The 27,900-nt window shown below is 41.4% G+C and overlaps 1 protein-coding gene across 1 annotated transcript in view; it reads left to right on the top strand.

The window, feature by feature from the left end:
- The window catches only part of CNBD2 (cyclic nucleotide binding domain containing 2), a 56,055-nt gene extending 29,115 nt beyond the window's left edge, over window positions 1–26,940 (top strand). Inside the window, exons 9-13 of the mRNA XM_019733030.2 lie at window positions 4,862–4,976; window positions 13,076–13,253; window positions 15,662–15,782; window positions 21,269–21,432; window positions 26,600–26,940. Of these exons, the coding sequence (XP_019588589.2) occupies window positions 4,862–4,976; window positions 13,076–13,253; window positions 15,662–15,782; window positions 21,269–21,432; window positions 26,600–26,915 (894 nt within the window). The 3' untranslated portion in view covers window positions 26,916–26,940. The remainder of the gene's footprint in view (window positions 1–4,861; window positions 4,977–13,075; window positions 13,254–15,661; window positions 15,783–21,268; window positions 21,433–26,599) is intronic.
- The last annotated feature ends 960 nt before the right edge of the window (window positions 26,941–27,900 follow it).

Below are 27,900 nucleotides of genomic sequence, written 5' to 3'. Positions count from 1 at the left end.
AGCCTTGAAGTATTGGACCAGTAGACAAAAGGAGGGGAAAAATTGGTTGTGTGCTGGAGCTGGCTCCCTGTGGCCTTCAAGATCTGATTAAGTTTTCAGGAATTCTATGAGTTGCTAAACACTGTAATTATTAAAAATTAAATTATATAAACCTATAATTAAATACATTATATTGAAAATAAGAGTAATAAATGCTGAAAACTCATAATTTCCTAATGATGTTACTGCATTTTAGTATTATCTATGCTCTTGACGTTATTTATGTCTGTTGTATTTGTATGGCAGAAATACTATACAATTGTACACATCTCTTCTCAATTCCATGTTCAGTGACTTCACATTGGTAGCTTAAAATCTGGCACAGTGGGAGTATTTACATGGCGAAATTGGCAGGCACTCTAAGACAGGTCTTCATTGTCTTAAGAAAGCTATAGAGAAAATGTTTATAATGCAGGTGAAATTTAATAGTGGACAGGGTCTGTAGCCATTACACTATGAAGATACGAAAATTGAGAAAATATTTGTCTGTGTTTAAAAAGTTATTATCTGATTCATGATAGAAATGATGAATATCATTGATAAACAGTGAAGTTCTGATATACATAATGACAAAGCTAAAAAAGGTTTAAATATAATGAATATAATTTAAGAGTGACAAATAGTTTCCCAGTAAATTACAAATCAGATTTAATAATATGAAATTTATGGGGCAAAGAGTGGATTGGAATACAAATTCAATTGTGAAATCATGGTTGAACTATGACTATAGATTGGCCATAAACACAAGAGTTCAGCCAAAGTCAACAAAAGCATTTTGTGAGACTCAATTGGCTATATGGAATTTCCAATAAGAGTATGGTATATTTTGTTATTTATAAATTGTGTAACACACACTTTAGAACAGTAAAACTTATGGACTTTTCCCAGAGGGCTGGGTGTTAAATTTACCAGCACCAGGGGTGTGTTTGTGTTATTATTCTGGATTCCGTCCTAGAGAACAGAGTCAAATCTAGCTAATGTAAGGAGAAAGGGATTTATTGCAGGATGTTAAATGGCTAACATTTACGGGGGTGGGGGTTGGGGGGGGAGTGGGTAGGGAGGCCTGAGGAAACAGACCTAGACTGAAAATGACTCCCAAACAACTCCAGATCAGAGTCCAGAACCGAACTGCCATAGGTGCTGCTGCTCCTGCCACGATCAGGAAGCCACTTCTACAGCCACTAACCAAGTGGATGTTGGGCAGTTCCAAAACCAAGCCTTGCCCAAGTACATCGGATTCGTGGAGCCCAAATCACATCTAGAGCCTTAGCTGCCAGGGAACTTAGGAAATGCAGTGTTTGGCTTCCAGCCTCTACACACAAATGGGGATTTGGTGGCATAGGATGTGACCCAGAGGAGGGGGGGGATGAGGATGACGTCCTTGCCAGCTGAGGGGAATAGTGGGAAGCCAAGCACACAGTAGGGATGTGCCTGTGGTTTATATGATAAGTTTGGAGCATCCTGATGGTCAAATGAGAAGAGGTGGGAGAGAGCTTAAAAGAGGAACTGGTAGTGGACAGCCCTGAAGGCTAACCTGAGTAATTTGCAAGTCCTACTCCTCCCTGATATCTGTGTCCTCTTTCCTAAAATTCTTTTTCCTAAAATTTTTCCCTTAAAATTCGTTAACTTTGGAAATCTGCATTTGAGTAAGTGTAGCAGGTGCAGGGGTGCTTGAACTTCATTCTGAGAAGAATAATACAGATGTCACAAAGTGACAGTATGTAAGGGGCCTCCTGGCCAGCAGATGAGTTTAGTTTGTCCCTTACAGTATTTAATTAAAAGCTGATTTAAATCTGGCCAGCTCAAGGAGTGACGTCGATCTGCTGAGACCAGGCTATCCTGACTCCTGTAGTTTATACATATAGCCACTAGAGGGCGAAATCAGCAGCGGGGAGCTGGGAGTCCTTGGGACCCAAGAAAGTTGGAGAACCTGATTTCCTGCTGGCATCACAAACACAATTAATGCCTATAATCAACTCATTTTGAGCAGTTTATCACTTGGGGACACATGTTGAAATTGTTTTCTCCACAGATAGAGATGTGATTAAAGACCCATGAGAGACTTTCCAAGAGGAAACTGTTAGTGTTTTTCTCTAGCATCTGCAGTTCCTGGTTGATAAATGTTTGTTGAATGAATGTTGACTAAAGTTCCAAGCACACGGCCTGGCATTTAATAAGGGCTTACGAAACATTTGATCCCTTCTTCTCCTTCCTCTTCAATAGTAACATGTCTTGATCTTTAACCCTTTTTATGTATTTCTTAGAGTTCCTACTAAAAAAGGGTAAGATGTTACAAAGATACGAAATATAAAAGAAAAATGACATATCTTTCTTGCCTATCAGATTAGAAGAGATTAAAAGGCTTGACCCAGTTGTCAGTGTAATACAAAGATGTATTACCACGGGCTCTGTTAAGCATTGTGAGAGGGTGTAAACTAACCTAACATTTCTGGAGGGCAGTTTGGCAACGTGTTTTTAAAACATGCATACCTTTAGGAATTAATACAGGTAGATAATCAAACATGGGTATTCTATTAGGTAAATTAGATTCTGCTGCAATTATTTTTAAAAATGGATTAACTAACAAAGATTTGTTCCTTCATCCCACTACTTAATCAGAGCATGCCCCAGGGCTTGCTCCTATCGTCACTCAGGGACCCAGGCCACTGGACACTCTATCTTGACCCATGCTCCCATGATCAATAGGACAGGGGAAGGGAATGCTGAGAATCAAGCACTAGCTTTTAAAGTTTCCACTCAGAGTATCACAAGTCACTTTGCTAATGGAAATTGGCCAAAGCAAGAAAGAGGCCATGCCTAATGCAAAGGGTGGAAAAATACAATCCTGCCATGTGCCTGAGAGGTGAACTCAAGTATTTGTGAACTGCCTTAATAACCACCCTAGGCATTAAAGATGTCTGTACGAGATTATCACTTACAGTTGCTATCCACTGCAAGTCACAGAAACCCAACTGCAGTGGCTTAATGAGTAGGAATTTATTTTTCTCATGCAGTAGAGAGTCTAGAATTAAGCAATCCAGGGCTAGAAGAACTGTTCTAGGAAGCATTCAGGCCCCTTCTAGCTTCTCCCTTTATCATCCACAGCTTATGGCTTTCATCCTGATGATCACAATATGGCTATTCCACCTCCAGCCATCACATCTGCGTTTCAGGCAGAGGGAAGGTGGAAGGACAACCATAGCTTTCCTGGGAGTTTTATCCATCAGTCAGTCCTCCACTTATATTTCATTAGCCAGAACTGGGTCACTGCCCATCCACTGATGGAGAGTCTGGGAAGGTGGAGAGTTTTTTTAACTGGGGATTTTGCTGTCCTGAGCAAAATCAGAGTTATATACCATACTGACAAATTAGAAACAACTAAATCTTCAAAAATATTTTCTTGAGCTATAACATATATGCAATAAAAAAGTCAAATAAAAACTGTACAGCTTGATGAAGTTTTACATATGTATTCACCTGTCTAATCATCACCCAAATCAAGATAGAGCACATTTCCAGCTCCTCAGAAGGTTCTTTTATTCCCTTTCCCAGAAAAAATCCCCCAAGAAAGGTAACCACTCTTCTCACTTCTGTCATCGTAGATTACTTTTGCCTGTTCTTGAACTTCATATAAATGGAATTATCAGTTATGTGTCTTTTGCTCAACTGAATATTTGTTATTTTCAATTTTATGTCAATTATGGCATATATAGAATAATAAGCAATCATTAAAAGCAATAATGTAGAACAATATTGCTTATCATGAAAAGATGTCCTTGATGTATTACTGAGTTTTTATAAAGGTTACAAAAGTCTGTTTTACATAAATGGACTAATTTATGAAAAATTGTATACAGATATCTTATATGTTTATAGTGAAAAGTTTGAAATAATTCGCACCAAAATGTTATTACTTGTTATTTCTGGATGTTAGGATTAACATTGTTTTATTTTTCTCTATGTTCTTCTGTTTGGTTTGAATAGTTTTTTAAACTTTTAATTTGGAATGATTTTATATTTATAGAAAATTTGCAAGAACAGTACAAAGAACTCCTGTAGAATCTTAACCTGGATTCACTAATTGTTAACATTTCATATATATATATATATATATATATATATATCTCCAGGCATTTAACATTGATATAACTTATAATCTATGGTCCATAATTAATTTCACCAGTTGTCCCAGTATCATCCACAATGGTGATTATTTTTCCAGTGCCAGCATTGTATTTAGTTCTCATACCTCTTTAGCTATTTGAATTTTTTAAAAATAAATTTTATTGGGGAATATTGGGGAACAGTGTGTTTCTCCAGGGCCCATCAGCTCCAAGTTGTCCTTCAATCTAGTTGTGGAGGGCGCAGCTCAGCTCCAAGTCCAGTCGCCGTTTTCAATCTTAGTTGCAGGGAGTGCAGCCCACCATCCCATGCAGGAATTGAAGTGGCAACCCTGTTGTTCAGAGCTCACGTTCTAACCAATTGAGCCATCGGGCTGCCCCTCTGGAAGCTCAGCTGCAGCTCGTTGTCTTCAATCTAATTGTGGATGGCGCAGCCCACTAGCCCATGTGGGAATCGAACAGGCAACCCTGTTGTTCAGAGCTCACGCTCTAACCAGCTGAGCCACCCGGCCAGCCAGCTATTTGAATTTTTTATAAGTAGATAACATTGTCATTTTTTAAAAAAGGGGGGACCTGAAACCACTTTCATTAAACAAGTAAAACAAAAGGGGGTACAGAGAGCTTATCTTCAAAGCCTAGCCTGACTAGAGCTTAGGGCTTAGGGGGTTAAGCCTTTTGCGTATGTCCCTTGATGTGTCCAGGGCAGCTGTGAAGTCCTGCGGTTGATAGACCTTGGGGCCTCGCCTTTCTACTATAAGTGGATCTGGCAGCATCTGCAGCTGATAGACGACAGACCTCTAGAGACCCACCTCAAAGGTAAGTGGCTGTCCCCATCTGGCAGCACAGCAGGGGGCGCCTGGACAGTCCTGTTTCCAGTTCCCAGTCCATAGAGTCTTAGAAATCCGGAGCTAGAAAGACCTGACAGGTTGTCTGGATTGATCTCTTCTTCTACCAGCTGTGGAAACCTGGTCCACATGGCCCGGCCAGGTTGTGCTCTGGCCCACCTCTCCCGCTCCTCTTTTCCAGCCTTTTCCCTTTGCTTCAGGTTCTCCCAGGGCGAGGGTAGGAAAAAGAGACTTTGAAACTAGACAGAGCTGGGTTTGCATCCCACTGATTAGCTGAGTGAGCTGAGTAGACTTCGCATCGTCACGGTAGTGTTGAGCTTAAGAGCACAGACCCAGGAACCAAACTGTTTGCATTTGAATCCAGGGTCCATTTCTTACCAGCTGGTTGGTTGATTCTAGACAAGTCACTCTGTGTCCCTTTGTCAGTACCCTTAGAGTCTGTAAAATGTTAATCATGATCCGTACCTCAGACGTGGTACGAAATTAAGCAGATAAATGTATAAAGCTCTCAGAACACTACTTGGATGCATTAGTATATAGTACATAGATGTTCACTGTCATTATCACACAGGTTATTAAGAAAACTAAGTGAGATCATGTAGCATGGGGCCTGGTAGGTGCTCAGTAAATGTCAGTTCTCTTCTCATGTCAATTATTTTTTCTCTCTTTTCTACTTCTAATCCACCAAAGAAAAAGCTGCATCCCATGAATTATTTTCCCCAGTTTTTTTTAATTGTGGTAAAATACACATAACATAAAATTTACTGTCTTACCCATTTTTAAGCATACAATTCAGCAGTATTAAATATATTCATCATGTTGTGCAACCATCACTACCATCCATTTCCGTAACTCTTCATCTTGTAAAACTGAAGCTCTGTACCCATTAAATAGTAATTCCCGTTTCTCCTCCCCTTAGCCTCGAGCAACCACCATTCTGTCTGTCTCTGTGACTTTGACTACTCTAAGTACCTCATGTAAGTGGAATCCTATAGTACTTGTTTTTTTATGGCCAGCTTATTCCACTTAGCAAGATGTCCTCAAATTCTGTCTGTTGTAGTATACAGTGTCCTTCCTTTTTAAGGCTGAATAATATTCCATTGTATGTACATGTATACTACATTTTGCTTATCAATTCATCTGTCAACGGACATTTGAGTTGCTTCCATGTTTTAGCTGTAGTGAATAATGCTGCTATGAACATGGGTGTACAAATATCTTTTTGAGACCCTTTTTTTCTTTTGAATATATACCCAGAAATTGAATTGCTATATCAGAAGGTAATTCTATTTTTAATTTTTTGGGTAATTACCTTACTGTTTTACATAGTGGCTTTATCATTTTACATTACTACTAACAATGCACAAAGTTTCCAATTTCTCCACATCCTCACCAACACTTGTTATTATTTTAATGTTTCCATCCTAATGGGCACAAGGTGGTATCTCATTGTAGTTTTGATTTGCTTTTCCCTAATGATTAGTGATGTGTGGAGCATCTTTTCAAATGCTTGTTGGCCATTTTTCTATCTTCTTTGGAGGAATGTCTATTCAAGTCCCTTCCCCATTTTAAAATCTGGTTGTTTGTTCTTTGTTAAGATTTAAGAGTTCTTTATATATTCTGGACATTAATCCTTTATCAGACATAGGATTTACAAATATTTTATCTCATTTTGTGGTTCACCTTTTTACTGTATTGATTTTGTCTTTTGATGTATAAAATTTTTAAATTTTCATGAAGTCCATTTTGTCTATTTTTTCTTTTGTTACCTGTGCCTTTGGTTTATATTCAAGAAGTCATTGCCAAATCCAATGTCATGAAGCTTTTGCTTTATGTTTTGTTCTAGGAGTTTTATAGTTTTAGATCTCACATTTAAGTCTTTAATCCATTTTGAATTAATTTTTGTATTATCTATATCCTTACTGATTTTCTGCCTACTTTCTTTATGGTGTTAGATAAGGGTCCAGCTTCATTTTTTGTGCATCTGGGTCTCTACTTTTTCTAGCACCATTTATTGGAAAGACTGTCCTTTTCCCATTGAATGGTCTTGGTACCCTTGTCTAAAATCATTTGACCATATATAGAAGGGTTTATTTCTGGGCGTTCTATTCTGTTCCATTGGTCTGTATGTCTGTCTTTATGCCAGTACCACACTGTTTTGATTACTGTAGCTTTGTAGTAAGTTTTGAAATCAGTCAGTAGGTGTGAGTCCTCCAGCTTTGTTCTTTTTCAAGATTGTTTTGGCTATTTGGGGTCCCTTGAGATTTCTTATGAATTTTAGGATGGCTTTTTCTATTTTTGCAAAAAAGTTACTGGGTTTTTGATAGGAATTGCATTGAATCTGTAGACTGTTTGGGTAGTATTGACATCTTGACAATATTGTCTTCCAATCCATTGAACATGGGATGTGTTTCCATTCATTAGTCTTCTTTATCAGCAGTGTTTTGTAATTTTTCATTCCTTGGTTAAGTTACTTCCTACGTAAGTATGTTATTCTGTTGATGGTATTGTAAATGAAATCGTTTTTGTAATTTCCTTTTTAGATTGCTCATTGTTAGTATATAGAAATACCACTGATTTTTGTGGTGACTTTGTATCCTGCTACTTTGCTGAATTCATTTATTAACTCCAAAAGTTTTATCACGGAATTTTTAGGGTTTTCTACACAAATTTTGATATGTTGTGTTTTCATAGTCTTCAGTTCATAATAGTGTCAAATTTCCCTTTTGATTTCTTTTTGAAAGAAAAGAACCCATTGGCCCATTGAATATTTAGAATGGTGTTATTTAGTTTCCAAACATTTGGAGATTATCCAGCTATCTTTCTGTTACTCATTTCTAAGAGAACATACTTTTTATGACTTGAATCCTCTTAAATGTATTAAAACTTGTTTCATGTCTCAGAATTAGTCTCTCTTGGTAATTGTTCATTTGCATTTGGAAATGGGTGTGGTGTTCTATGAATGTCAATTAGGTAAAATTGGTTGATAGTGTTCAAGTTATCCATAGCCTTACTGATATTCTGTCTACTTCCTTTATCAATTTTTTTTTTTTTAAGATTTTTATTGGGGAAGGGGAACAGGACTTTTTATTGGGGAACAGTGTGTACTTCCGGGACTTTTCCAAGTCAAGCTGTTGTCCTTTCAATCTTAGTTGTGGAGGGCACAGCTCAGCTCCAGGTCTAGTTGCCATTGTTAGTTGCAGGGGGCGCAGCTAACCATCCCTTGCAGGAGTCGAGGAGTCCAACCGGCAGCCTTGTGGCTGAGAGCCTGTGCTCCAACCAACTGAACCAACTGGCCACCTGGGAGCTGAGCGGCAGCTCATTGACTTCATTCTAGTTGCGGAGAGCGCAGCTCGCTGGCCCATGTGGGAATCGAACCAGCAGCCCCATTTCCCAGAGCTTGCGCTCTAACCAACTGAGCCACCCTTTCACCCCTTTTTGTCAATTATTAATAAAGAGAGTTGTTAAAATCTTCAAGTACAATTGTAGATATGTTTTCCTCTGCATTTCTACCAGTTTTTACTTTATGTATTTTGAAGGTTTCTTATTAGGTATATAGATATTTAGGATTGAATTCTTACTCATTATAAACTTCTTTATCCCTGGTAATATTTTTTGCTCTAAAACCCACTTTTTCTGATATTAATTTAGTCACTCCTTTTGGTTAATATTAGTTTGGTGTATCTTTTTCCATCCTTTTACATTTAACCTATATCTATCTTTATACTTAAAGTGGGTTTCTTAAAGGCATCAGATAGTTGGTTCTTGCTTTTTTTTTTTTAGTCCAATCTGACAATCTCTGCCTTTTATTGAGATTTCTGAACCATTTACAATTTAATGTTGTTATTGATTATGGTTGGGTTTAAATCTATCCTCCTTCTATTTTTTATTTATCCTATCTATTCTCCATCTGTTCTTTATTCCGCTTTTCCTTTTTTTCTGCCATCTTTTGATTATTCTGTATGTATGATTCCATTTTATTTTCTTTGTTGGCTCATTAGCTATAATTCCTTGTTGTATTATTTTAGTGGTTGCTTTATAATATATTGTATATATCTTTAATTTATCAGTCTACCTTCAAGTGATATTATACCACTTTGTAGAATCAGAACTTTACAAAAGTATACTTCCATTTCTCCCTTCCCAGGTTTTCTGCTATTGTGATATATTCTACTTTCACATGTTAAAAACTTTACAATACATGGTTATTACTTTTGTTTAAACAATTATCCTTTAAATATACTTAAGTAATAAAAACAAAAGGCTTTTATATTTACCTATGTAGTTATCATTTCTGATGTTCTTCATTCCTTTGTATAGATTCAGATTTCCATAGTACCATTCCTTCTGCCTGAAGTACTTCCTTTAACATTTCTTATAGTTCAGAACATCTGGTGATGAATTCTTTCAGCTTTTCTATGTCTGAAAATGATTCCGTTTTTACCTTTGAAAGAAATTTTCACTGGGTATATAGCATTCTAGGTTAACAGATTTTTTTTTGTTCAGTACTTTAAAGATATATTAAACTCTGACCCTTGGTTTGCATTGTTTTCAGTAAAATGTCTGCCAACATTCTTATCTTTGTATAACCTCTTTGCATAATTTTGTATATCCTCTGTACATACTGTGCATTTTTTTCTGGGTGATTTAAAATTTTTTTTGGTATGAATAGTTTTAAGCAATTTGATTATGTTGTGCCTTGGGATACTTTCTGTCATGTTTCTCTGTGTGAGGTTAATTTAATTTCTTGGATCTTTCGCTTTATGTTTTTCATCATATTTGGAAATTTTTGGCCATTAATTTTCAAAAGATTTTCTGCCTTTCCCTTTCCTACACTTTGGGGACTCTAATTACACGTAAATTGGACTGCTTGAAGTTGTTTCACTGATGCTTGTTAATTTTTTTTTTATGTTTTAGTCTTTTTTCTCTCTGTGATTTTGGATAGTTTTTTTTTTTTTAATTTATTGGGGTGACAATCGTTAGTAAAATTACATAGATTTCAGGTGTACAATTCTGTATTATATCATCTATAAATCCCATTGTGTGTTCACCACCCAGAGTCAGTTCTCCTTCCATCACCATATATTTGATCCCCCTTACCCTCATCTCCCACCCCCCACACCCCTTACCCTCTGGTAACCACTAAACTATTGTCTGTGTCTATGAGTTTCTGTTTCTCATTTGTTTGTCTTGTTCTTTTGTTGTTTTTGGTTTATATACCACATATCAGTGAAATCATATGGTTCTCTGATTTTGGATAGTTTTTATTGCTATGTCATCAAGTTCACTAATCTTCTGCATTGTCTAATCTACTGTTAATCCCATCTAGTGTATTTTTAATTTCAGACCTTATAGGTTTCATATTTAGAAATTTGATTTATGTCTCTTTTTTATAACTTTCATGTCTCTGCTTAATATACACAAAATTTCCACTTTGGAATATAATTATAACTACTGTTTTAATGTCCTATATTAATTTTGTCTTCTGGGTCAATTCTGGGTCAATTTCAAGTCATTTTTTCTTGTTATATGGTTCATACTTTCCTACTTCTTTGCGTACCTGGTAATCTTTCATAGGATGCTAGAAACTGCATTTTGGATGGTACATTTTTTGTTGTTGTTGTTCCTATAAATATTCCTGAGCTTTGTTCTGGGATGCATTTAAGTTACTTGGAAATATTTTGATTTTTTGGAGACGGGCATTTAAGCTTTGTTAGATGGGATCAGAGCAGTGTTCAATCTAGAGAAAATTTTGCCCCATTCATAAGGCAAAACCATTTTGAATATATCACAGTGCCCCGTGACTTGAGAGGTTTTCTGTTCTAGCTATTGGGAATGGGAACTACTTCTGGTCCTCTGTGAGCTCTGATGATTTATACTTCTAATTATTTTGGGTGGTTCTTTCCCCAGTCTTGGGTACTATATTAGTATCTATTACCATGTAACAAATTATCCCACAATGTATTGAATTAAAAGAACAAATACTATCTCTCGGTTTCTGTGGATCAGAAATTTGAGCATGGCTTAGCTAGATGCCTTTGGCTTAAGTTCTCTCGTGAGGTTGCAGCTGTCTGCCAGGGTTGTGATCTTATCTGAAGCTTCAGTTGGGAAGGAGCCACTTCCACATGGGTATTTGCAAGCCTTAGTCCCTCGCCTCATGGGAGTCTCTACAGGGTTGTTTTATGACATGGCAGCTTGCTTCCCCCACCAGGGATGAGAGAGCAACACAGGGTATGCCCAAGGTTGAAGCTACAATCTTTTAAACCTAATCCAAAGTGACATCCCATTACTTCTTCTGTATTCTATTTGTTAGAATCAAGTCCAACCCACACTTAATGGCAGGATATTACACAATGTGTGAATACCAGGAGGTGTGGGGATAGTGGGGGACCATCTCAGAGGCTGCCAACAACTGGTGGTTTGCTAACATCGTACATGTGCTGCTCAGTGCTCAGCTGAGAAGCTCAACTTTGAAGGGAGATCCTCACAGTTCTTTCACAGCTCTCTCCTTCCTGGTACCCTGCCCTGTGAACCCTTACCTGCTTTGTTCTCCCTGGGCATCTCAATTCTATCTTATCAATTCAGAGAGACCACTGGGTTTCCCTTCCCTGCACTGCGTCCTAGAAAATCTCCAGGCATAAGCTAGGGCAATAAATATGGCTCACCTCTTTATTTTCTTTCAGGAATCATTGTTCTTTGTGGCCCGATGGCCCTTGTCTTGAAAACCACTTTTTCATATGTGTAGCCTGATATTTTAGTAGTTTCAGGTGGGAGAGTAAATCTAGTCTGTGTTAGTCCATTTGGCTGGAATCAGAAGTCTAGATATCTATTTCTCAATAGCCAAGTTTTATTCTACTATGTGGGTATACCATAATTAATTAAACCAATTGTCTTTTATAGATATTTAGGGTTATTTCCAATTTTTCACTATTACTGTCCTATGGTGAATTTCCTGGTGTTTATCTCTGCATCCTTGTGCTAGGAAACATATTGGATACAGTCTTAGAATTACTGGATTAAGTAATTAATCCAGTGTGAATGCACATCTAAAATGCTGATAGATGTTGCCAAAATGCCTTCCAAAAAGGTTGTACTCAGGCTTTTTTATACGTGCTCTGTTAATCTAGGCCCTATTCTTTATGCAGCTTGTGGACTTATTTCTACTATCATTAATTTTAATAGTTGATTCTAACACTTGGAGATCTGTTTTTAAAACTGTTATTGAGGTTTAATTTTCATGCAATAAAATGCACACATTTAAAATGTGTAGTTCAATGAATTTTGACAAATTTATATCTGTTGCAACCACCAGAGTCAAGTTATAGGTTCCATCACCCCCAAAAGTTTCCTTGTGACCTTTCCCAGTCGATCCCTACCCTTCACCCCAGGCCCTAGGCAACCACCAATCAGTATAAGGTACATTTGTCTTCCCTAGGGTTTTATGTAAATGCCATCATACAGTAGGTACTCTTTCGTGTCTGGCTCCTTTCACTCAGCATAGTGTTTTGGGGTAGTTGGTTTACTCTTTATTCCTGAGTAATATTCTCTTGGAGAACTTGTTACTAACTCTCATGAGAGCCTGCTATGTGCTGGGCACTGTGCTAGGTGATAGCAGATACTTTTATCTGGATTTCTTACATTAGTCCCACTTGTGCAAGGTTCTATGGCTGGGCATCTTTAATGCTGGCCTACCCCAGACGCAGTTTGAAAGCCCAGATAAATGTGATCTTGCTAAAAGACATGACCTTTGAATCAGGTAGACCTGAGTTCAAATCCAAGCTTCAGCCCCTGCCTGGGCAACTTAAACTCACTGCTGCTCATTTTCCCTCTTAAATTAGGCCAGTGACACTTGTCTGGATGTAATGGATGTAAAGGCTCCAGCTCAGGGCCTGACACAGAGGGACAATACATGGAAAGAAGGCACAGTGTTTTCCTTTTCTGTTTTTCTTAATTTCCCCCATGCACCAGACTAGCTAAGCAGGGGACTGTGATATACCTCCAATCGCCACCACCACGGCGCTCACATATACAAAGACCCGTTAATGTGTTTTCTTGTCCTTTCTCTAACAGAACCTCCTACTGTGGAGAGATTTAAGAAATTCCGGATAAAATCATATCCTGTACAGGACTTTAGCTCTCTGAAACTTCTGCGTCTCCAGAAAGCCTGGGAGCAACAGGGGACCAGCTTCAGCAGGAAGATTAATACCTCAGAAAATAGTCTCCCAAGGACTTTGGGCGCAAAGATCAAGTAAGCTTAGCTCTTGGCAGATAGAAGGGTCCAGATTCTGGTTGAAAAGGGTGATGTAACTTACAGGGCAGAAGGTCAGGGATGCTGGGGAGGGGCCAGAGGTTCTAGCTCCACCCCCAAAAGTTGGGGTATAGGGGGAAGGCAGCCTAGAAAGGTGCTAAGTTTGATATCCAGGAGCTGCATTCTCTGCCTCTAATTTACAGGGCCACTGGAGGTGGTCAGTTACTTCCTTCCTCAGGGAACCCATTTGAGAAAGAAGGGCAAGACACATCTTCCAGCTCGGATACTCTGTGTGTCCCTGGGCCTTTTTGACCCTCAGCCTCCTCAGAAAATTCTACCCATCTAAGGGAGGCAGTAGATAAGAGCCTGGGCTTTGAAGTCCAACCCAGGTTCAAATCCTGGCTTGGCCACTTATTTTAGTTCTGCGTCCTTGGGAAGGGATTTGACCTCTGTAAGCCTTAGTTTTCTTGTCTGTATATAATAGCAGTATCTAAGTCTCGAGGTTGTTGTAAACCAGCAAGTAAATGAGATAATGATAATTACAGCTAATACTCTGTTCCTGATACTGGATTATCTAATTTAATCCTCACAAAAACCCTATGAAGTAAGTGTAAGTACTACGATTATCACTCCCATTTTTCAGGTGAGAAAACACCTGAACAGAGAGAGACTGTTACTTGTTCGAGGTCACACAGGTAGGAAGTGGCTGCCAGGATTCTAGCCTAAGCCGCTTGTTAGTGCTCAGTCTTGTTATCTGGTACGATTGTCGCAATGGAAACAAGATGGATGCACAAGGGCTGCAGTTTTGCCTCAGCCCAGAGAGGCCGAATAACAGGAAAGCACTCAGTGGGCACCAGCCTAGAGGCAGCCCAAGGCTGGGCCCAGAGCAACATAACAGCCCCATCCCCCATTAAATCTAAAATAGAAAGATCACAGTGATACTGATAATGGCCTTAGTGTCCCAATCTCCGTATTGCCATAGCGCCACTTCCCTAGTCCTTTGCCTACGAACATGTCCAGCCTGCTCGCCTCCATAATGAGCATCCCATGACTTCCGAGTGGTTTTTTCCTCAGGTGGACGTTCTTCCCAAGGGACCCAGTGCTTGAAATCCTAATCCCCGTTCTTCTGCAGTTAGAGATGAAACAAACCCCATTTCTCTGCTGTAAGTCTGTCATGCGGGGCGGCCTGCGGGGTCTCAGCTCCCGCTCCCCACATAAGAACGCAGGATGTGGCTAGGCCAAAAAGAACACCCACGGAGCCGTAGGTAGGGGAGTCATACCACTATAGTCTCACTGGAGGCTGGATTCACACAATGTGCAACCTGCTGTCCACTTTTCTGCCTGCCAACCGACTGACTCCTTTCCATAATTGGGACCAAAATCCCTCTGGCAACGGCAGGAGCATCAGGCAGAGTGCAGTTAGCAAGGGGTTGGTTGGTTGGCAGAGAAGCGAACAGCAGGTTGCGGATCATGTGGCTCCTGCTTCCTGTGTCTCCAACCCAGCCGCCAGCGAGACTATAGCGATATGACTCCCCTATCTATGGCTCCATGGGTGTTCCTTTTTGGCCTCGCCATGTCCTGCGTTCTTATGTGGGGAGCGAGATCAGAGACCCCGCATAAGACCCTGCATGACAAAGTCAATAAGGGAGAAGGGCCAGATTAGACACAGAAGTGACAAATAAAGGACCTGCTGGGCATGTGCCACTGATGTATATGTCCCGGGGGTGGTGCGAAGAGAAGCCTGCCTTTCTTATGTGTTGGTTAAGTTCAGCTATAGTCTCAGCTGGTAAACAGTCTTTCCCCTGCCTCTAATCCAAATAGCATAGCCTTCTCCCTCGCCTGAGACCAAAGAAAGCACAACAGCATTGCCTGTATAAAATCAGCCCCAACATGAACAAAGTATAGAGTCTCCAGGCCACCCAGGGAAACCTGTCTCTGTAAACAAACACACAAAGCCATTTCTTCTCTGCTTTCCTGTCAAGAAGACAAGCCCCGGCTTCTGTTGTGTCCCCAGGGGCACAGAGCTTACTCTCTGTTAGTCTGCTCCATTTTCAGACAGCTCTGACTTAGAAATTCTTTCCTCATGATGAGCATAAAGTAGCCAGCCTGGAGTTCTCACGCAGTAGACCTAGCTCAGCTGTGTGAGATCCTCACGTCCTTCTTCCACATAACAGCCTTCAGGTGTTTAGAGGGGTCCTATCTTCCGTTCCAAGTCTGCTCTCCGCCCCCGTTAAACTTCTCTGATTCCTGACACAGTCAGTCTCTCCTCGTGCTTGATGTTGTTTTCTCACCTTCTGGGAGAAGGGCGGGAGATCTCCATATGCCGGAGGGTTGGGGCTGATTACTCACAGCCTCACAAACTGGCTGTGTTACAAATGAATTCTTTTTGACAAGTTGTCACCTTTCAGATCCAGGCGTCCTCGTTTGCTCGAGTGTCCCATGATCAATACCAAGTATGGCGATCTCCCCGTGGAGGCTGCAGTGGGGGCCTATGTCAAGATCCACACTGTGGAAGAAGGAGAAGCCATTGTAAGTGTGCAAAGAGCCTCGTTCATGATACAGTGTGTGACGTGGTGGGCGGGCGGAGTTAAGTCGTGAGAGTAAATGTTTAAAAACACCTCACTCATTGTGGTGATAGAAAGGAATATTATTGATTTTTTTTTTTAGATATGATCATTAAAATGATCATATCGTGGTTATGTTTTTTAAGAGTCCTTATATTTAAGAGATACATGTCAGAATATTTACAGATAAAATGATATGACATCTGGGACTTGCTGTAAAATAATTCAGGAACAAGGCAAGGATGTCCCCTCTCACCACTCCTGTTCAGCATTGTACTGGAAGCCCTCACTGGTGCACAGAGATAAGAAGAGGAAATCAAATGCATGCAGATTGGGAAGGAAAAATAAAGGTGTCTTTGTCTGCAGATGACGTGATTGTATAAACAATTCCGAAGAATAAAAACAAAAACACTAACAAAACCCTTCTGATTATAGCAAGGTCACAGGGATAAGGCAATGAACAATTGGAATTTGAAATTAAAAACACAGTACCATTTACAATAGCACCAAAAAATGAAATACTTAGGTATAAATCGAACAAAATGTGTTCAGGATCCATATTCAGAAAACTATAAACTATAATGAAAGAATTCAAAGATTTAAATAAATGGAGAAATAGTCTCCATTCATTTCATGGATTGTGTGATTCCAATTCTATGACATTCTGGAAAAGGCAAAACTGTAGAGGTAGTTAAATGATCTGTGGTCGCCAGAGGTTTGGAGTTCAGGGGGAAGGATGAACAGGTAAAACACACAGGATTTTTAGGACAGTAAAATTATTCTATATGATAACGTAATGATGGATTAAAAACATTAAGCATTTGTCAAAACCCATAGAACTTTACCGCACAAAGAGTGAACCTTAATGTATGTAATTTGTACAAATGAAAAAAAAAATCATCTGGGAAGTCAGGGGTATCCCAGGAAGGAACACATCCTATGACAAGAGAATCTAAGGACACCGCAGATGCATGAAACAACCTCAGTGAAGGGGATGGGAGAAAAATATGCTGACCTAAATGTTTGGAGATGACAAGTCTGTAAGACTAAAAGCAAAAGGAACTGCATATGAGCATTGTACTCTAGTTGATAAAGCTGTTTCCCAAGGATGTATGAATTAACAGTTCTGACAACATTATACCTGTGTACTGAAACGAATCAATTAAGTATAAGTAAATGAATGGCAGATGGTAAGAGCCAAGTTTCTCACCATTGGGATGGAAATCTACAGATAAGCAAGGGCAGGAGGCCAGAAGGATCCATGTGGTAATGGATTAGAGTTGAGGACATCAGTATGCATTCATGTTTAGCTAAATATTGATACAGATGGTTACATGTAGAAATATGTATAAATATATGTATGTATAAACAGGTATGTTTTGCTCTGTCACAAAAGATATATGTTTATATACATGTATTTGACACTCCTAGAGCATTGAGCACAGCAAGAACCCATATCGTGGTTCTTCAATAAAAGCAACAAGGGCTCCTTGGGAAATGATCGATTCTAGGACTAGGGCAAGAAATAGACAAGAGGAGCCTGGAGTATTTTGTAGTGCCAGGAAGTAAGGAAGTGTTGGGGGAAAATATAAATAAATTTGCAGTGAGGAAACCTGTAAATTGCCACAGCCAGGTGATCAATGCCAACCTCAACAGTAATAAATCATGTCGCTAGTATGTCCCCTTGACATGTCATAAAAATGGCATATGTGATAAAAATGGCACTTTATCTCTGTGGTTCTCTTCCCGATAACCCATGACCCCAGTCTAATCATGAGAAAAAAATCAGACAAATTCTAACACTGGGGCATCCTGCAAAATACCTGGCCAGTACCTTGCAAACCTGTCAAGGTCATCATAAACAAAGTAAGCCTGAGAAACCGCCACAGCCCAGAGGAGCCTAAAGTTCCATGACATCTTAATGTAATGTGTATCCTGGATTGGATTGTGGAACAGAAAAAGGACATTAGGTGAAAACAGGAAATCTAAATAACTCATTGGCTTTAGCTAATAATGCATCAAATCAGTTCATTAATTTTAAGGTATTCTAATGTAAGATGGTAATAATGGGAAACTGGGTGCAGGCTATGTGGGAACTCTGTACTATCTTCTCAATTTTTCTGAAAGTCTAAAAAATATAGTCTATTCAAAAAATTATCCAGTAGTGGAGGGGGACATATGGATGAAACAAGTGTGGCGGTGAGTTGATTGTTGTAGGAGCTGCGTGATAGGTGCTGGAGCTGGGTGGCAGGGTGAGCAGCATGGAGAGGGCATGAGGGCTTTCTGGAGAGCAGCAGTGGGCCCCTATCTGCCTGGGGAGGGCTGTCTTCTGGAGCCCTGTGTGTGGTGGTCCTAGTCAGGGAAGCTGCTCCTTTCACATGCCCTTTCCACTGTTCCTCAGACACGTTAGTGTCTGCAGGGGCCTCTTACGCCCCTCTCACCCTGTGTCGTGGGCTTTTCATGCTTTTGCCCTGTGGATTGTGTGTCTTGGGAGTCAGGAGAGTCAGCCCAGTGTTGTCTTGGAGCCCAGGCCCTCTCATGGCCCTCGGTCAATGCCAGTGGAATATTTTCGAGCTCTTGGGAAGCATTTCCTTGTCTTCTGTAAAACTCTGCCTTCTGCAACTTTTCACTAGTTCCTCTCCCCACCTTACCCCACTCCCCAAGAACAAAATGGAAGAAATCAGCTTCCTTGCCATGTGATGGCCCCTAGGTATTTAAAGAATGCTGTTTTCGTTTTCATTGAGCATTTATGGAGCCGGGCCCAGTGCCAATGCTCTGTTACTTATTTTCTTATTCGGGCAAAACATCCTCCATTCCTTCAGTCAGTCTTCATGTGATGTAGTTTCCAGCCTTCTCATGTCACTGTTTCCAGGTGAGGTGCCCAGGACTGAATACAGGTCACCAGAAGCCAGGTGCCTGGGCCTCTGAATGCAGCCTGGCACATGGCAAGGCACAGGAGCTTGGCAGCCTGAGCAGAATGGAGGCACCAGAGGATAGGGAAGGCGTTACCCAGTTTTGTAGGTGGTGAGAGGAGCAGGAGGCTGTGTAAGATGGAATAAGAACCACAGGATTCATACAGCGGAAGAAGGCCTGCAATGTCGGAATAGGGACTTTGGACTGAATTCTCAAGGAAGATCTGCCAGGCTTTGGGTAGGGCTCAGAGCAAAGACCCAACTGCCTCGTTCACCACACGGGGCGCAGTGCGTAGAAGGCCCCACACAAGTATTTGTTAACATGACTGTTTTTAAATGGTTGTGGATGTCTCATGATGTACCTTTGGTAAGGCCCACGCTTTTGTATTGTAATTACAAAATGTATGACGTTTGACAAGTAAATTTCCTTTCCTAAGCTTCATTTTCCACATCTGAGGATGATAATCCCTATACCCTAGAGTGCCCGGGAAGATTAAATTTATATACATTGTATATTTTCACCACACAGTAGAAACTGGCTAAAGGGCAGCCATTTTGGTTTCTGTGCAAGACCTGGCGCTCGTTAGAAGGGCCTGCATGTCCTCTATACTGAGCACAGCTGATGTGTGAGGTGCTTTGTCTCCCAGAATGTCCTCACACGCCATCTTGTTTGGACCTTCAGCAGCTTCGTGAAAAAGATAACGTATCTCCATTCCAGTCTTACCAAGGAGAGACAAGGCCAGGGCTCAGCACCGAAGGGTTTGCAGATGGTCAGACTTCAAGGTCTAGAACCCAAATGGTGGTGGTGGGTGGGGGGGCAGCTGTTCCAAGTCCCATTTTGTCGTCACGCAGCAGCCTACCCATCTGTCTCCTTGTACTTGCCCCCAAAGAAAAGAGTCTGTGAGACGGATCCTTTCAGGGACTTTGCTAAACCTTTGTGTTTGCACCTCATGTCTCCCTGTTTGGCCCCAAAAAGATGGCTGGTCAGCCAATGACAAGTAAAAGTCCCCATGTGGGGGACAACTCAAGCCAGGCACAGTCGTGTGGGGAACAAGAGAATCCACGGGGTTGATAGAGGTGGGCACAGCCCCCACCTTCCCCAGGCTAAGAAAAGCCTCTGCCTCTGTGACTGCATTCCTTCCCAAAACCTGCAGGGAAGAAATTCAATGATGTGCTCTCCATCTATTCATATGTATGTATGTTTGGTCCCTTGGGGAAGTACAAACATCCTGAGACTTACGGTGCAGCTGCCTGCAGGCAAGGGTGATTGGCTTGAATCAGTTTTCTATTATAGTGTATGGAATTCACAGACCTTGAGATTGACAAGCTCTATCTCCTTTGCTTCCCCTCCTAACTAATAAAAGCTAATGCGTAGGCCTGATTAGGCACCCCAGCCCAGTCTTTGAGGTTGCTGGTCCCTTGGCCCTCGCACTTAAACTCTATTCCTGGCTACTGTCTTTTCTTAACCCTGTGCCTCCCTCCTCGCTCCCCACAACCCTCATCGTGCTGGATGTGACACCACTTCACATCCCTCAAATTCAGAATCCCTTGGAGACGTGGGCAGGTAGTCTCACCTCCGGTTCATAAATGAGAAAGCAGTGGCCCAGGGAGGTGTAACTTGCCCAAAGTTACATAACAAGTAAACAATTGGATCTTCCTTCTGAAGCCAGGATTATTTCCAATCCCACATGGCCTCTGTAGAACAGACCTCTTGGTTTGTGGCCTCCTTTCTTCTTAAGCCCAAGACAGAAGGGCATTATGGGCTCTGGGGCCACTGACCTCCACTTCCCTTCTTACCTGAATCTTAATTAGTAGCTGCAAGGCTGAGGCGTGAGCACTGGATTGAGCATTCAGCAACAAGGGTTCTAGTCCTGGCTTTGCCCCATCTCTGGGTCTCTTCTTCAAAAGGGGTTACGCTCTCTGTAGAACAAACACGTATGCCTGTTGATCTCCATCCCCCCTCCAGATACAACCAAATAAGAATCCATGCCAGGGAGCCAAAGGGGCATCATAAGCTGCAGAGAGGAGGCCACTGGCCCCCAAAGTCGGTACGGGATGGAGAAAGAACTGAGGCTCAGCAGGGACATGCACTTATGGGCGAAGGCCTGCAGCAAAGGAAAGGGGAGGGTGTGGAGGCTCCAAAAGGGAAGGTCTAGAGAGGAGGACTAGCTCTAGCTATTTGATTTTCGTCATAGTCCCAAGGAAGAGAAAAATGGGCTTATTTGGCACAAGGAAAAGGAGAACACTGGGGAAAACGTAAAATTCTGTCCTCTGGAGAGCAGCTTTCTGAGTGAGATTCTTGGAGAGCCTGCTGCCTGGAGGTAAGGTGTGGACAAAGTGCCGTAAGGGCTCTTCTCATTTGAGGAGTCAGAGGATTCAATGTCATGTAGCAAAAGGAGCCCTGGACTTCTCCCCACCACTTGCTGAATGACCTCAGATGGGTTCACTTCCTGTCTGGGGTCTTGTTTTTCCCATCTCGAAAATCTGGTAGAAGTGGATGGTCTCTGAGGGGGAATTTTCTGCGACTTCTTTTCTCTAGGGCCTTCACCAGATCCTCCTCCCGGAGAACCAACAAGACACTCGGCCCTTGATCCTAGTGAGCCTGGGAACTGAGGTGATAAGGGTGAGGAAAGAAAAATTCTGTGAACTGATGGATAGTGAGATAACAGAAAAGTTGTCCAAGTTCAAGATCGAGTACCCCAGGTCAGTACTGGATATGTGCGTACACCTCACCAGATCAAATGAACACATTTTCACCTGTTATTTTAGTAAAAGACAGAAAAGAATAACCTAATGTTGACAAGGGTGGAATGAAACTGGTAGTTGTTGTTATATTCTAAATGGGCTCAATCTTTTTGATGATAATTTTAGCATCATGTTTCAAGGGCCATAAAACTGTTCCTACCCTTTGAAACTATGTCCACCTGTGAATATATCTTTATATAACTAAATTATGGGGAAAACTACATGTATTAGGATGTTCAGAGCAGCCATATTCACAATAGAAAAGCAACCACCACCCACACATGTCACACTAAGAGGATAGTTAGAAAATTATGGTCCATTCCCTTGATAGACTATAACTATTTTATTAAAAATCCTAAGTTTAATGGTTCTACAGCAGGAGGGTAAAATGGGTAATATAATGATAATGAAAAGGACAGGGTATAAAATTATGTATCTACTATGAGTATGACTTTGTAAAACACTTACATGGAAAAAAATGTAGGAGGAAATAAGCAAAAATGATAATTGCTGTGGTAATGACTATGCCAGAGAGATTCTCTCTGGAAGGTGGGACCATAAGGGACTTTGTAGTTTTAGTTATATATTCTTCTTATGTTTGTTTTTTGCAGTGAGTATGCATTGCTTTTATAAAGAGGGAAAAAAGATATTTCGTAAAACTTGGGTCAGGGTAGTGACATTTCAAATGGATTTTTTTCTTTATTCAAGTTTTTGGTAATGATGCTATATTAGTTTTATAATTTTTAAAAATTAAATTATGAGAGTCAATAAAACATTTTTTTACTTTTCTCTCATTTCCAAATTTTCCAGAGTGAATACTTTTATCATGTGGAAAAAAAACCTAATTTTTTTTTATGTAAAAATTAATCTATTGCCCACAACAATGGTCAAAAAACTATGTTGATCTCACACTCTTACTAAAAAATGTTTGAGCATATTCTCTCTAAGAATATATATGTAATACAAATAACATATTATTTCATTTATTTTTACTTATATCTATATATTGCTGTACTAATAATGTATCACGTACATTATCAACATACAAAAATGGATATTTAGAAAGAATAAGACAAAGACAAATATAAATGAAGTCCTACTATTTTCTTTATACACCCCCTACTACTTTCTTCATCTTATTCACCTCCCTGGGTGACGTGCTCCCCACCCCCACTTTGGGACCCCCATCCTAGACTCCTGCAACAGGTCCCCCTGCCTCAGTCTCCCCCTCGCCAGATTTTTTCTGCATACTGTGCTCTTGGTGAAACCCTATCTGGCCGTGTTCCATTCTTGCTTAAAACCTTTCAGTGGTATCTCACTGCTTATAGCATATAGTGCAGACTCAATGCCACATAAGTGGCCCTTCATAGTCTGACCCCTCAACTCCCCTGCAGCACCTCCTGCCACCGCTAACCCATTCCAACAACCCAGGCAGATCACCTCCTGGCCCCTGCTCAGATTCACCTTTGTCAGTGCAGGCCCTTCTGTCATCCCCCAAGCCTGCCCCTCTTTTTCCAATAAATTCCTGCTTATTCTTTAAGCTTCATCTCCTTCAGAGAACTTTTCCTGACTGATCCTCGGTGGGGTAAGTAGCCCTTTCTGTACACTCGTCATGCTCCCTCCTCGGCTCTGTCACTGGCTGTACATGTTGTATTACAGCTGTTGGGAGCCGTGTAATTTGTACAGCTCTTTCACCACCACTTGATTAATTGTATCATAAAGGCTTTATCCGCTTGTCATCTCTCGCCCCAGTCCAGTACCTGGTAGGTGCTCAATAAATGTTGACTGAATGGGGCATACTCAGTGCGGAAAAATGCTGAACATCTAAAAAGGCAAAAACCAAGATCATTTGCATTTCTCCAACAATCCCAATGAGCATTTTGTGTATTTCCTTCTAGTTTTTTTTCCACGTGGACATGTGCCAAATAGGCCCACAGAGTTTCATAATGGGGCTCATACTGATTGTACAATTTTACATCCTCCCCTTTGTTCTTTTCCTGTGGTGATATTGTGATCAGACGTGGTTTTGCTGACAGGTGTGGGAAGCAAGTGATTCCAGGTAGAGAAAGAGGAGTAAAGTCAAGCAGCTCTGTTGAGTTACTGCGGCGATGTCCCATAAGCACATGAGAAGATTTGATGTGGGAGCTATAGGACCTGGGATAAGTCATTTCCCCTCCTCGAAGCTTCAGACTCCAATCTGCAAAACAAGAAAATTAGACTAGATTGTGTTTCCCAAAGTTTGGAACATAATCACAGAAGGTTTACAAGATGATTTTAGGTGGCACACGATTTGGCATTGTTAGTTTTAACAGCTATGTATTTATTCTAGTGTGAATTAGAAATATAACTTGACTAGCTTTTACAGCTCATTAAACCCATCCTCTGACAGATCTTATTGCTTAGAACAAAGCCAAAGTAAATATTTAATAAAAGAAACTAGTAGATTTAAGAAAAATCATTAGTAAATTAAAGAACAGATAATCTGTAAATATGGCCCAAATTGGGGCAGTTTTGTGAGAAAAGCAAGTTGGGAAACACTGGTGGTTCCTTGCCCTTCAAAGATGCCATAGTTCTCTGATTCCTCCATACTACCAATATAGAAAATGGCTGTTCAGAGCCACCTACCTACCCAAGGAAGGATTTAAGGAGCCTTAGCTCCTCCCATAATGCCTGGCACATGATGAGTATCAGTTTATGTCTGTTGAATTGAAATTCAGGAAAGGTTTACATAGACTTGGGGCTGGCAGATGTTTGGGCGTTCAGCATCTGTACTGCTCAGTCAGCACTTGGCTGCAGGCATCCATAATGCTGACAGGTTGAATTCTGGCTCATTCATTAATTGTTGAACTCATGGTTTTTTAGGCTGCTAAAGCAGGCAGAAATCATATCCATTTTCTAGCTCAAACCCTCCATGTGTTAACTGAGGACCGTGAGGCCTAGGAAAGGAGCTATGACATCCTGAAGATCACACAGTCAGTGGCTGAGACACCTGTCCTGTGAATGCCATGGGCAAGATACCCTGAAACCTCTCACCCTAAACAACACAGAGAGTGCCATGGAAAATAGGATCAATAGCTGAGTTCACAAGAAGGGGCATCTCCAAGAGTCAAAGTGAAGAAGAGCCTAAAAACCAAAGCACAGAGTGGGATTTAGTGCTGGGATTGCCCAGCGAGGATGGGGATTAGCAGGAATCATGGGTTGGAGTTGTACAGCCTACAAGGACAGGTGAAATTTTCAGTGCAAGTGAGGCAGGGATTGGAACTAAAGAGCTAGCCTGCTTTGTGAAAAACTGTACTACGTAGAAATCAGTAGGCCCCTCAGCATCAGGAAGTGACATAGAATCTTGTCTGTCTTAACTTGGAAAAAAGACCCCTAAAAATCTGTAAAGACCTGCTTGTCCCCTCATAGAATGTGGTGAGTCCCTTAGCCTCTTGGAGCCCCAGTTTCAGTGTTTGTGAAATAAGGTGGTGGTGAGGATTAAATGAGTCAACAAATGTAAAGTGCTTGGCACATGGTAAGTGCTAGGTCAGATAGTATTGTTGTTATTATGTAAGAAATTGTTGTTGTTATTGGAGTTAATGGAACTTTTAAAGTAGAGACTCTCCAGTGTTGTGCTGGTGAATGTTTAACAACTGGAGGTGGCAGGTAACCTTGATTTGAAGTGTATGCCAGTTTCTGTGGTGTGCACACTCCCACCATGGCCAGTTTTGAGCTACCAACCTGATGTCACTGAATATGGAGTTGAGAAGAGATGCAACAATCAACTCTCGTAAGGTGGTAGGAGCTGCCTTTGGTATACTACTAGCTTGTGGCCCACTCTGACCTCTGGATTTTTTATTAATTTGATCTCTATGGATCAAAGTTGACTCAGCCCTGGTCAATATAATCTAGCCAGAAGAATGTTTTAATCTGATAGTGATTTATTAGGCTTCCCTCCTTCGGTGAGAGCACAGGTGAGTCAATGGAAGTTGAACATGCCCGTCCTTTGCTGTGGTCTCAGAAGTGCATAAGCCAGTGAGTGCTGAGTCCATGCCACCCTCCTCCATTTGCCCCACCCTCTCAGGCTGTGAGGGCAGGGGCAGAGTAGAGCCAGAGCACAATGACCAGTCCAAGGCAGCTACCAATCTGCTTTCTGTGTATAGATTTGCCTGTTCTAGACATTTCATATACGTGGAATCTTACAATATGTGGTCTTTTGTGACTGCTTTCTTTGCATAATATTTTCAAGGTTCATCCATGTTGTAGCATGTATCAATATTTCATTCCTTTTTCTTGTCAAATAGCATTCCATGGCATGTATATGCCACACTTTATTTACCATTCGTCAGATGATGGACATTTGGGTTGTTTCTACTTTTTGGCTATTATGAATAATGCTGCTATGACCATTCTTGTGGAAGTTTTTGTGGGAAATATGTTTCCCTTTCTCTTGGGTATATACCTAGGAGTAGGCTTTCTGAGTCATAAGTTAACTCTGTTTAACCTTTTGAGGAACTGCCAGACTGTTTTCCAAAGTGGCTGCACCAGTTTACATTCCCGCCAGCGATATATTGAACCCTCATTCCAATATTTTCACATCCTCATCAATACTTACTGTCTTTTTAATTATAGCCATCCTAGTGGGCGTCAGTGCTATTTTACTGTAGCTTTGATTTACATTTCCCTGATGGCTAATAGTCACATATGTAATTTAAAATTTCAGTAAACACATTAAAGAAGTAAATAGAAATGGGTGGAATTAATTTTAATACGTTTTATTGAATTCAGTATATCTAAAATATTATCATTTCAACATAAAAGTTATTAATGAGACAGTCTACATTCCTTTTTTTGTTCTCAGTCTTTGAAATCAGGTGTGTATTTTAGGCTCGCAGCACATCTCTGATTCAGACTGGCCACACTTCAGTGCTCAGTAGCCACATGTGGCTCTGGCCACTGCGTGGAACAGCACAGGACCAGGGGAGGAAAGTGTGAAAAGGCAAAGGAGGCAGGGAGAAGAGACTGGGAACAGGCACAGAGGTGGGATAGAGCACGTGGTGTTTAGGGATGGCAAAGAGTGGCAGGAGGCAAGGCTGGAGGGGCAGGGGCTGGCATGGGAACCTCAGCCTTTGTGCCTTACCTTCAGCGATGCAGATATGTGTCAGAAGTTCCTCATGGAGAACAGCTGGAATATCTTCCGGAAGGACCTGGTGCGCCTGCTGGTGGAGCCTCGCCAACGGCCACCATTCACTCCAGTCCGGCCCAAGAAGAAAGAGATCTACAGCCCCAAGTCTGTGATGCTGGATTTGTGTAGCTTCCACAAGAAAACTAAAGGCTACCCCATTTTTATGGCACGCCAGAAGTACCTCCCCCCACTGAGGGTCGTCCAAGCCATCATAGCACCCCGGTATAAAATCCAAGAGCTCCTACCTCAGTATAAGAATGCAGGGGTCCTTGTTTAGACCCAATAAAGGATGCTGGGTTGGCCACCATGTTTCCTGAATTACCACCATGGGGGTGTGGGGCTTGGAGTGGGGCCTCCTGGGGGCTGAGCTGTAGATCTGGAGAGAGGTTTGGGGGCAGCAGGAGGCTAAGTGTGGATGGTCTCACTGGGGATGGTCTCAGGGTGGGGAGGGTGTTATCTGATGAGATGGATGGGGAGGCAAAGTGGGGCTCACACCAAAGTGAGCAAGATGGGTTGCAAACTCAAATGCCTTCCAAGGCCACACAGGTCAGCTAAAGGAACATAGCAGAAGGGCTGGGGAGGCAACAGGGAATGGTGGGGACTGTGCACATTCCCATCCAGAAAACAGCTGCTCCTTAGCCCCCATGCCAGGAAATAATGCAGGCCCAGTACTGCCAGTCTATTTGTCAAAAGAGCCAAGAAACCCAATGTTTAAGATGATGCCTACTGGTTTTTAAATGTGAGCGACTAATTCAGATGGGTTGGGTTTATTTATTTATTTTTAAAAAATTTTTATTAGGGAATATTGGGGAACGGTGTGTTTTTCCCATCAGCTCCAAGTTAAGTCGTTGTCTTCAGTCTAGTTGTGGAGAGTGCAGCTCACTGGCCCACGTGGAAATCGAATCGGCGACCTTGGTGTTAGGAGCACGGTGCTCTAACCAACTGAGCCAACCAGCCGCCCTCAGATTGTTTTTGAAGTACTGTGTTAGGCAAACAAAACACATATGTGGGCTGTGTGGCTGCTGTTTTGCCAGTGCTCATCAAGCACCTCTGACAGAGCGTTGCCAGAGGCTAGAGTGAGGCATAAGTGGGGGTGGGGAGAGGTATAAGGAGCCAGAGAGAGACAGATGGGCAGCGTGACAGGAGCGGCATCCAGGGTCAAGGATGAGGAATGAGCAGCCTGAGGGAGAGGAGGCAGGCCAGAGACAGGAGGCGGTTGTTTGGACTTAAAGAGGGCTCCTCAATCCCTGTGGGGGGCCCTG

Source organism: Rhinolophus sinicus, linkage group LG13 (assembly GCF_036562045.2).
Source record: "Rhinolophus sinicus isolate RSC01 linkage group LG13, ASM3656204v1, whole genome shotgun sequence".
In the NCBI taxonomy this organism is placed as follows: Eukaryota; Metazoa; Chordata; class Mammalia; order Chiroptera; family Rhinolophidae; genus Rhinolophus; species Rhinolophus sinicus.
The sequence above is the reverse complement of the archived record's forward strand: the minus strand, read 5'-3'. Positions and strand labels throughout refer to the sequence as shown.